The sequence below is a fragment of the Muntiacus reevesi genome, chromosome 14, assembly GCF_963930625.1.
Source record: "Muntiacus reevesi chromosome 14, mMunRee1.1, whole genome shotgun sequence".
In the NCBI taxonomy this organism is placed as follows: domain Eukaryota; kingdom Metazoa; phylum Chordata; class Mammalia; order Artiodactyla; family Cervidae; genus Muntiacus; species Muntiacus reevesi.
Window position 1 is genome coordinate 35,675,579 of NC_089262.1, and position 12,065 is coordinate 35,687,643.

General features: G+C 41.2%; 1 protein-coding gene across 3 annotated transcripts in view; it reads right to left on the bottom strand.

Annotated features, from left to right (window-relative positions):
• TTC33 (tetratricopeptide repeat domain 33) overlaps positions 1–8,234 on the bottom strand; it is a 30,373-nt gene extending 22,139 nt beyond the window's left edge. The window contains exons 1-2 of one of the 3 annotated variants that reach the window (XM_065905440.1): positions 8,096–8,234; positions 4,787–5,008 (exon numbers count right to left, since the gene is read on the bottom strand). In XM_065905440.1, coding sequence (XP_065761512.1) covers positions 4,787–5,007 — 221 coding nt within the window. In that variant the 5' untranslated portion in view covers position 5,008; positions 8,096–8,234. The other 2 variants (XM_065905441.1, XM_065905439.1) reach the window with 2 other exon arrangements.
• Between the last annotated feature and the right edge of the window lie 3,831 nt (positions 8,235–12,065).

Here is a 12,065-nt window from a genome sequence, read left to right on the forward strand (position 1 = left end):
AAGGCACCAGGGGCTTCCCAGGTGGCACAGCGGTAAAGAATCTCCTTGGCGACGCCAGAGGCGCAAGTTCAATTCCTGAGTTGGGAAGATCCCCTGGAGTAGGAAATGGCAACCCACTCCAGTATTCTTGTCTGGAAAATTCCATAGACAGAGGGGTCGCAAAGAGTCGGACCCGACTGAGGGGCTGAACACACACAACCGTAAGGCACTAACATTACTTAGGGCTTCGGTAGAAAAGTAAACCAGTTTTCTGTTAGAAGGAATCATGAATACTACAAGGTAGAACTTCAGAATTTAAATGCTATTCTGTTGCAAACCACATTTTCCTAAGAGTAGTTAATAGTTTGTTACTAATGAAGTAAACTGGACAGGGTAGAGTCTGTGATGCTCAAGAACTGTGTCTCCTTTGGAGGAAAAATGACATTAACACACTGGATCATACATATTCAATGTACTCGGGCAATTCTCTAAGTGCTAAATAAAACTAAATGAAAAAATCTGCAGGGTAAAAAGAAAATCTCAAGGAGGTAAAACAATGTATCCCAGGAAATTCAAGGAGCTCTCTCCTTTCCATCTACCTTCCCTCCCTCCTTCTCTAGCAATGCCTCCAGAGGCACCCCTACCTCTCTACACTCTTAGGATTACTACTCATTCCAAGTTCAAAGCTGTTCCATATTTTGTTACTTAAACCTTACCATCATAGCTTATAGGGAAAGGAACTGGACTCAGAAAAGAACAATAATTCTCAAGTGTCATATTCTCAGGCAGGAGGAAGATGGAAAAATTCTATTCCCAAAGGTCCTCTGTGGTTGGAATGTGAAATAAAATATGTTCTCAGAATGGCATTCCAATCTGGAGCTTAAAAATATATATTCCTACAGGTACAATGCAACATATGGTAGTTAATCCACAAAAACCTACTTAGCGACAATATAGCATAAGACAGCAGCACACAAATATTCAGTAAATATCTACTCACTGGCCTTGTAAATGACACACATTGTTCTAAGAGCTAAAGGCAGAGTACAAAAGTCTGTTTAGACAAAGTCCCTACATTCCTGGAGCTTACATTTCTATAGAAGGCAAAGAAATATAAAGCACTAAATAAGTGAAAAATGTAACTTCAAAAAGGGAAAAATACTAAAAGAAATGTAAAAAGCTGATGTGATTGTGGTTGTTCTTTGTTTAACTCATAAAATTACTTTTCCCATTGTTAACAAAATACAATGAAAAAGGTCTTACTGTTGCATACAAAGAGATCACAACCTAGTTTTTCTCTTCAGGATTGTTTACTGCAAACTTTTTTGTATTTCTTTGCTTCAGCAATACCAACTTGGTAGAATTTCCCTAAACAGGTAAAACAATTTCATGACTCTTTCTACTTCCATGTTCTGTTCCCACTTTCTTGAAATACTTCCCACCACTACTGGTTTGGCAAATACTACTCCTTTGAAACCCAACTGAAGAATGAATTTATCTGTCAGAACTTCCTTGATATACACAGGTTGAATTGGTGGCTCTGATTTCTTGTGATTCTAAAATATTTTGTATGAACCTGTCTTACTGCACACACTACTCTACAATGTAATTATTTGTATTCTTGTGCATCTTCTAGCCCAGCGTTTCTCATGATGTACTCTGCATATAAGTTAAACAAGCAGAGTGACAATATACAGCCTTGACGTACTCCTTTCCCTATTTGGAACCAGTCTGTTGTTCCATGTCCAGTTCTAACTGCTGCTTCCTGACCTGCATATAGGTTTCTCAAGAGGCAGGTCAGGTGGTCTGGTATTCCCATCTCTTTCAGAATTTTCCAGTTTATTGTGATCCACACAGTCAAAGGCTTTGGCATATGCAGAGTACATCATGAGAAATGCTGGGCTGGAAAAAGCACAAGCTGGAATCAAGATTGCTGGGAGAAATATCAATAACCTCAGATATGCAGATGACATCACCCTTATGGCAGAAAGTGAAGTGGAACTAAAATCCTCTTGATGAAAGTAAAAGTAGAGAGTGAAAAAGTTGGCTTAAAGCTCAACATTCAGAAAACTAAGATCATGGCATCTGATCCCATCAGTGCAGTTCAGTTCAGTTCAGTTCAGTCGCTCCGTGTCCGACTCGTTGCGACCCCATGAATCACAGCACGCCAGGCCTCCCTGTCCATCACCAACTCCCGGAGTTTACTCAAACTCATGTCCATCGAGTCGGTGATGCCATCCAGCCATCTCATCCTCTGTCGTCCCCTTCTCCTCATGCCCCCAATCCCTCCCAGCATCAGAGTGTTTTCCAGGAAGTCAACTCTTCGCATGAGGTGGCCAAAGTATTGGAGTTTTAGCTTCCCATCACTTCATGGCAAATAGATGGGGCAACAGTGGAAACAGTGTCAGACTTTATGTTTTTGGGCTCCAAAATCACTGCAGATGGTGATTGCAGCCATGAAATTAAAAGACGCTTACTTCTTGGAAGGAAAATTATGACCAACCTAGATAGCATATTAAAAAGCAGAGACATTATTTTGCCAACAAAGGTCCGTCTGGTCAAGGCTATGGTTTTTCCAGTGGTCCTGTATGGATGTGAGTTGGACTGTGAAGAAAGCTGACTGCCGAAGAATTGATGCTTTTGAACTATGGTGTTGGAGAAGACTCTTGAGAGTCCCTTGGACTGCAAGGAGATTCAACCAGTCCATCCTAAAGGAGATCAGTCCCGGATGTTCATTGGAAGGACTAATGCTGAAGCTGAAACTCCAATACTTTGGCCACCTCATGCAAAGAGTTGACTCATTAGAAAAGACCCTGATGCTGGGACGGATTGGGGGCATGAGGAGAAGGGGACAACAGAGGATGAGATGGCTGGATGGCATCACCGACTCGATGGACATGAGCTTGAGCAAACTCCGGGAGTTGGTGATGGACAGGGAGGCCTGGCATGCTGCGATTCATGGGGTCGCAGAGTCGGACACAACTGAGCAACTGAACTGAACTAAATTGTGCAACTTATCAAAAGCTGAGCTCCTTAAAGTTTATTAATATATCTTACCTCTCTTTGAATGTTTTTTTAAAAGAAAGATGAATGGATGAATGGCTATCTGATGTTAGATTTTAATGATGACATTACACATTTCTTAAAATGTAACACATTTTAAAGAAACTTGTACACCAATAAAAGTCTAACACTGTTCCTACACCTTGGTACATCAACAAGTCTTACAGCACTTGAAGTAACTGCCACTCTAACAACTAATTCACTTTCTGATCTCTCACCATTGCACCACTGTAGAGATCAATTTAACGATTTTCTCTGAAACACAGATTTAAGTCATGAGTAAAGTAGTTTTTCAATCTTTTGTAAGGTTTATTTGATTAGCATTCCTTTCACCTAATCACAAAATAAGACATTTAAAATTCTTTTTCTTAAAAAAAGCTGATGTAATGTAAAACAAGGAAATACAGGGTGCTGTGTAGTCAGGGAGTGGTTTGCTGAGGAGAGGACTCATGAGGAGAGATCTGAAGGACAAGACGATAAACATTAGAACACAGGAACTAAGAGGTTTTCAGTTAAGCGTCATAAGGCAAAGCTGCATCAAGAACTGTCTTCAAAAACACAAGGAAGGACACTGTGGCTCAAAATGTGCTGAAAATGATAGTGGTTTAAGAAGAAGTTGATTAGGAAAATAAGGATTGAGTTCTATTCTTTTAACTTTACTATTCTTCCTTATATTATTTCCTACTCCTCATATTACTTTCAACCATGTTGAATATTCTCTTAGATATTTTTAAACCATTATTTCTATTTATTTTTGGCTTAGAGGAGCCAGACAACTCATAAAACTACAGATTCCTTTAATTCTGTTTAGTGATCTTTCAAAGCTGTGTGTACAGTAATCCAAAAACAAATGCTAAAGAACTAAAATACTTAATTTTCTCACAGTGTTCTACATTCAAAATAAAGCATCCAATCCAGCTGATTTCAGTGAAATGACTCAATGTTTTGACATGCAAGGGGAAAAAAAAGCTATTTGTTTATCCACAAAGTTGATATCTCTCATCTACCACAGGAAATTCAGAGGGAATCTCATGGCAATAACTGAATAGCTCTTCCCTTCTACACACTAGTGTGGTCTAGAGAAAAAGATAAAAACAACAAAATTAATGAACTTTTAACAGGCATTTACAGGAATTTCTGAAGATGTTTTATGGATGCTCTCAAAATGATTTCATGAATGTGGAAAAATTATAGTTGATTTTCTTCTAAGATAGAATGGCCAATCTCGTGAAGTCCTACAAGAGAAAAATCTTTGTGCCTAAACACCACAAATGAGAATTCACAATCTAACATTAGGACACGAAGCTGTTAGTTGTCGTTGACTGATTGTCTTCCCTTCACTTCCAATCTGAGGTGCTAATATTTTACAGTTTAAGCATTACTTCATGTTTTACATTAAAATTCAATAAGATTACTCCCAGAATCACAATAACATTCCTAGAAACAAAAAGGCTGGTTCCTCAACTTTGACTCAACTAAGACAAAAATGATAAACAAGGAATCTTTTATAATCATCCTTACCAATAGGGGAAAAAAAAAGAAGAAAAAGAACAGAGAAAAGAATTTTTAAAAAGAGCTTCTTGTTTAGCACTACTACTTATAATGTCTCAAACGCTTCAGCACCACAAAGGATATACCAGTCAACAGCACACAGGCCTGACTGTAGATCTCTGGATGATCTGAAGAGCATTCCATCCTACCAAAGCCCAAAGCCATCCTCTAAAAGAAAACTCTAAAAACATACCTTTTATTTTCAGCCAAAGTGGCTCCTTCATCCTTCAGCTGTTTGCTTTTCTCGGCACAGCCTTCAAGGAGACTTTCTTTCCTCCGTTTAACAGCATGAAGCCAGATACCTTCATCTTTCCCGACTGCATCTTTCTCATCAGCAGCTTCAGCTTCAAACTGCTGGGACGTGACCTTTGAGACCTTCTCACCAATCTTCCTTTTCCATCCAAAGGAAGCCATTCTGGAAAAATTACAAAGACAGAGCTTTAAATTTCATACTTGGCCCTTTTTAGAAGTATACCAACAAACACGTAAAGAAAGAATAAAAGGATAAGGCTGTCACCATTTTCTGGCCCCAAATTAAAATAGTGAATCTAGGCGATAATCATCTAAGGCTGCTAACATCCTAAAGTGAAAGTGAAAGTGTTAGTCACTCAGTCGTGTCTGACTCTTGTGACCCCATGGACTACACCCTGCCAGGCTCCTCTGTCCATGGGATTCTCCAGGCAAGAATACTGGAGTGGGTTGCCATTTCCTTCTCCAGAGGATCTTCCCGACTCAGGGATCGAACCGAGGTCTCCTGCACTGCAAGTAGATTCTATATTGCCTGAGCCACCAGGGAAGCCCAACACGGTAAAGAAAGACAAGTTCACAATATGTATCTCCTGATGGAAGTGACAGAGCAGCCATGAAGTATTCCTGCCAAAATTAACACTAAATCACATCATACATCTACCAGTTTACAAGAAATAAGGGATACAGAGGAGTACGCTAAATAATATGTCTGAGACAAGACAGCAACAAACAGAAAAATAAACTGGTTTCTTCATGAAAAAAGGAAAAGTTGGGAGGTATCCCCTAGATTAAGAGAGACTTAAGAAACACACAAACCAAACACGACGTGTGGATCTTGTTTAGCTACAGAATCAAACAAGCCAATGGGGAGGAAAAATTTATGAAATAATAGGGGGGACCAGAACAATGGCTTCATATTTAATGATATTAAGAAATTCCTGCTTTTTCAGGTATAATAGTATTATATTGACAAAAAGAATGCTCATCTTTTAGGAATACATATTAAAATATTTTACATGAAATTACACGGTATCTAGGAATTGTTTCAAAGTAATCAGCAGGAGTGATGAGTGCAATATAAGATATACAGATTAAAAGATTGCTATGAGTTGATAAGTGATCAAGTTAGGTGATGAGTACATGCAGTCTTTTTACTTTCTCTCTTTGCATATATGTTTGAAATTTTCCATCATAAAAAGTTTTTGAAAGATTCAAAATTGGTAAATGACTTAATTCACAGAACTATACAGATAATCAGAATGATAGCAAATATTAAACTGCTTTGTGAATTTGCAATAATAATACAAAATATAAGGGTTGAGTGAGTGAGTCTAACTGATGGAACAAAGTTAAAGAAAACCCTGAAAGAATTCAACAAATATTTATTTTGAGAAGGGATTTACTGAGGGATTAAGAACTCTTGCTAGTTACATGGATGGGTTTATAGATACTGAGAAACCTTTGGAATTGTATATGAATTTTTATATGTTTGTGTGCACCCCGCACAAGAGTCTCTAAGCTTTCATTCCATTCTTAAAGGAGCCAACAACCCCAAAGAGAGTATCAACTGACTGATCAACTATTGGGCTAAGGAAAAGCAATGGACCAAAGGTCTTCACACAACTATCAAAGAATGGGCATGGTGGGAGTACCCAAGGGAGAGAAATAAAATAATAAGCTCCAGCAGATACCAAGCTCTTCATCACCGATGCACACTGAAGTAAAGTATAAGTAACCACTAGGATGAAAGAGACCAAAAAAACGTGTGGGTGGCTATGAGGTCACTACCATGGAAAGGCCCAAGATAATGGTAGATTTTGGAGAGGTAAGAAAATTGTGGCTCATGTGCCTAAGTTCTTAATGAAGTGTCAATAAACTACAGCAATCAAGAAATGTACTGGGTGGGACTTCCCTGGGGGTCGAGTGGTTGGGACTGCATGCTTCCACTGCAGGGGGTTTGGGATCCATCCTAGTTGGGGGATAGGCTGATAGGGGTAAACCACAAGCTTTCCAGAGGAGCAGAGATTTTTAGAAAAGCCTGCAAGAGTAATGGATTATAAACTATACTAGGGAATGAGGACAAAGCCAAATCCTCTTCCCTAACCCATGATAATAGGGGAGAATGCGTTTCCTATGTTCGAAGATTACTGCAAGAACATAGGGAAAGAACAACTACAACAACAAAAAAAAGCCTGACAATTTAAGTGTGTTTACTATGGAACTTAAGTCCAGAAGTACAGAAAGAGAACATGAGAATGGATCGTTAGAAAGGTCTCACAAGATATCAGAATAAGTCATGTTAAGAAGTTTTGCATTTACCACTGTCCCTAAAGGTGACAAGAATGAGGATGGTTAAGTTTTCTGGCTTCAAGTTTCCAAGTCGGCAATGTGAGGGACGAAATAGTGTGTGTTAGGCATTCAGTCGTGTCCGACTCTTTGCGACCCCGTGGACGGAAGCCCGCCAGGCTCCTCTGTCCATGGGGATTCTCCAGGCAAAATACTGGAGTGAGCTGCCATTCCCTTCGCCAGGGGATCTTCCCGACCCTGGGATCGAACCCGGGTCTCCTGCATTGCAGACAGATTCTTTACCGAGCCACCAGGGAAGCCACCATAGTGTGGGAACCCTAATAACACAGACATTCTACCCTGCCACAAGCTAGAGAAGGCTTCTCTTCAGGGCGTCAGAAAATGAAGAACACAACAAGCAAAACAGTATCCTTCTGCGTATACGGATGTGTTCGGAGGTGAGGGATTCCGCAAGAAACGATTTACCCGAACACGTTACCGCAAGAGAGAAACCAGTACTAGCGACTTCCCCTCATTTGGCACATACACACACACACACACACAAAAAAAACACTGCGAAGTTCACAGGGCTGCCCAGGACGTCACCCGCGAGTTCAGAGTCCCGCCCCGGCCACGGGCCCCGTCCCCGCAGGGTGCAAAGTCAGCTACCTTCCGCTCCTCCCGCCCGGGGCGCGAGTACCAGGGAGGGCCTGAACCCCAAAACTGCTGGTCCCTAGAGACCAACCTTAGCGTCCCGGCTCTGCCACACCCGCGGTGGGCCTCAACTCCGACTTCTGAAGCTCCTTACTCCCGTCACCCCAAGACCCACCAGCCTCGTTTTCCCCCAACTTCCGCCGACTTCCACCACAGACCGGTAGCCTGTGTTATCCGAAGACCACTGCCCGGGCCCCCTGTTTACATTCCGCTTGCCCTTTACCCACCGGAAACGGAAATTATCGTGCCCCACCTCCTTCCCGCTTGCCGTAGGTGCCGGGTCTTCCAAGAGAAGGGGTTGGCCGGCCTGGGCCGTCCGAACCTTCCGGAGCAGCGAGGTGGGAAGAGGCGACTCAGTGCCTTTCACGCACAATCTTTTCCCTGGGACTACAAGTCCCAGAAGTCACTGCGGCCGCCCCCCCCCCCCTCATTATTACTCTCCGAGGCTGGTAGTCCGGGCCGCCCTGATCGGGCGCGCCCTCTAGCGGCAGACGAGAGCATCGGAGCGCTGGTGCCCACAGCTTGGGAGCGAGGGAAACTGCGTCTGCGCAGGCTGAGTGAGCGTGGAGAAGACTTCGCTGGTGGTATCGCGAGGCCCATCCAGTCAGCAGGTAGAGCGCGGAAAACGACTTCGGGGGAAATCGAGAGCGGCTCTCCCTGAAGGAATTTACAACCTAGTTGAGATCTGCCAGGCGCTGAGGACGGAGGCAAACCCAACCATAAAATATATGAGGGTGGGGAGAGGGGAAGGGGTCGGCGGGGGAGGGCGGCCGAGGGGGCAAAAAGAGTTGGATGCGGCGTCTCTAAAGAACTATGGCCCGAAAGTAGCTGTTTTGAAAAGTAAAGTGGGAACGTGTAACACAGGGAAGTGTTTAGGAAATGGAGAAAATGAGATTGCTGATTTCTCAGTGTTGTGGTTTCGTTTTTGTAGACCTAGTTTTCTCAGCCTCAAGGGTGTAACGTTTCTAGCTGGATCATTCTTGGGCGGGGGAAGGCGGTGCCTCTCCTCTGCGCAGCAGGGTGTTCGGTAGTAACCCTGGGCACTAGATGCCATTAGCATCCACTACCACCCCACCGGTGGCGACAACCAAAAATGTCTCCAGAAGTTGCCCAAAGTCCCTGGAGGAAAGATGGGTCCCCCTCCCCTGCCTCATTGAGAACCACTGATGGGAAACAATGATTCTCCAAAGTTGAGCCTCCGACCCCTGAGGGTCCTCAAGATCCTTTCAGAGTCAGAAGTATTTGGGGGACTTCTCTATGGGTTAGAATCCTCCTTGAAATGCAGGGGACACAGGATCCGTACCTTATCGGGAAACTAAAAATCCCTCATGCCACACCACAGAGTCTGTGCACTGCACCCTCTGAAGACAGCCTGCTCTGCAGGCCGAACAATGACAGATACCACATGACGAAATGAAGATCTTACCTGCTGCCACAGAGACCCAGTGCAGCCAAATAAATTTAAAAACAAAACTATATTTTCATACTATCATGACATTCATTTACCTTTTTCATAATGCTGACATTTGCAATAAGAATGGAAAAGCAATGATGGCTAAAACCACTGGCACCTCAGCACAAATCAAGGTGGCGATATCAACGTGTACTAGTAGTCATTGTATTCTTCCCTCAGTACACGTTCATTGTAAGAAAAAGAAGACTCAGTCACTGAGAGTCCTTAAAGAAGCAGTAAATATCATTTTATTAACCCTGAGTATACACGTCTTCTTAATATTCTGTGTGACAAAAATGGGAGGTACAAAGTACTTTTGCTCTCTGTTGAAGTATGATGTCTCAAGATAAAAGCACTTGTGAGATTACATTATAAAAACACGTGCGATTACATAATAAACAAATACTTTTTTTGTGGAATACAACTTTTACTTAGAAGAACTGACACACCTGCTGATTATTCAGGCTTGGGTCTGACGAATATTTTGAAAATGAAGGAAAGGCACCTGCTCTACATCAAGGAAAACAATTGACAGTGTTGCCAAAAATAAAATTCAAGAATTTAAGCAAGAGATAGCTGGAGTAACAGCCAAGTTTGGCCTTGGAGTACAAAATGAAGCAGGGCAAAGGCTAACCGTTTTTTCAAAAGAGCACACTGGTCATAGCACACACCCTTTTCCAACAGCACAGGAGACCACTATGTGTGGACATCACCGAGTGGTCAATACCGAAATCAAGTTGATTATATTATTTGCAGTGGGCAATGGAGAAGCTCTATATAGTCGGCAAAAAGAAGACCTGGAGCAGACTGTGGCTCAGACCATGAGCTCGTTATTGCAAAATTTTATCATATCCATGGAGTCACAAAGAGTAGGACACAACTTAGCGACTAAACAACAACAAACCATTTTGGAATACTTGTATTTGCCATACTTATCTTGCCAGCTTCCTGGTACTTCCAGACTTTATTATTTTTTTTTTTTTTGGCCATACTGCAGAGCATGTGGGATCTTAGTTTCCAACCAGGGAATGCACCCACAATCCCTGCAGTGGAAGCACAGTCTTTTCCACTAGATTGTCAGGGAAGTCCCCAGACTTTCCTGATGAGATCAGTGGTGGTATCAAATGTGATTTTCTTTTTTATTGTTGGATTAGATGTTTCCAACATTTATAAGAACTGCAGAAGTGAACCAGTTTTTTCAAAATGAGCAGTATGCAATTGTGGTAGCCAGCCTCCAAGATAGCCACCTATGAGCCCTACCCCTTGCACTCACACTCTTGTATAGTTACTTCCCACATCATACCAGGATTGTTCTCTGTTGCCTCAAAGATATAGCAGAAGTGATAGTATATCATTTATTGTATCACTTCTGGTATTAATAAAAAGATACTACTATGGTGGTGGCAGTGTTTCTTCACCTGGGTAGAGGTTTACATGGCCATGTTCATTGCAAACCTAAAACACTGAAAATTCATCAAGGGGAATATTTGATTTGAGCACTTCTCTGCGTATGTTAGACCTCTATAAAAATCTTTAAAATGTATGTATCTAAGGATTCAGAGCAGGATTTATGCCTTATGGTCACATTCATAGTGCTTGGTTCATAGTAGCCATACAAGAAGATATAGTTTGCAGAGTGAATAAGTAAATGGTGCTCGAAGCTGTACACCTTTCTCAGAGTCTATATCAAACCTCTCAAATAACTTTATCTTGATCCACTCTACCCTGGTAAAGGCTACCCCCACCACTTCCCTACTTACTTTGCTCTATGATCATAACATACCTATTGATATATTTAATAATTTCCCATGCTGCCTATATAGACAACATGATCATCTAAGTTGTTAGAAATCCTCTAAATTTGTCATAGTTAACATTTATTGTCATTCACAATAAATAGAACAATCTTTTTACAATAGAACAGTTCAATAAATATTGATTTTTCAGGCAAGAGAATTTCTTGTACAATTTTGTTCAGTCAGGATAAACATCTAGAGTAATTTATAAGTCCCCTAAAAGAACAACCCATGTGTTGTTCATAATACTCTTTAGTACTGTTTTCTGTTGTTCAATTATCAAGTTATTTTAAAGATTCAGAATGCTGACAATCTAACACAAGCCAACAATGCCATGTGGGATATAAGATTTTTTACTGATTGAATTCTAACAGTAGTGGAGTTCTAACCAAATCCAATGTTAGCAGCCAAAGGTAACTGCTCTTCTGTTATATATAACTTAATATTTTGTCCAGGTATTTAATTTTTAGATGAAACAAAAGCTCACTAATTTAGATGAAACAAAAATCATAACATTCAAGTGCCAAAATCTGCTCAAGCACTATACTTAATATTTAGGCACACTGTTTAAAAGGTACACAGATGGTTGGCCATAACAAGTAACTTTTTTTTCCCACATAGTTTTCTCAGAAGTTAAAGTTAACCACATTGTAAACCAATGAAAATCATATTTTTTATTTTCCATTTTCCAAGTCAAAGTATTTGAAATTGTATCCTTAAGTATACCCTGGTCAAGACAAACGTGAACAAGCTTCAAAAATCTTGTACCACAAAGACTGATTTCTACCATGCTACCAATTTATAGTTATGCCTGTGTGTAGGCTTTGATTCATCTAGTGAAGAAAACTTACAATGAAAACAGGATTTCTGTTATGGATGGGGGACTCAGAAAGAGTTAAGGGGAAAAGATTTAAAGCACATTTTTTCTTTCGTTCCAAAGGTGCATGGAGTTCTACATCCACCCATAGTCCACC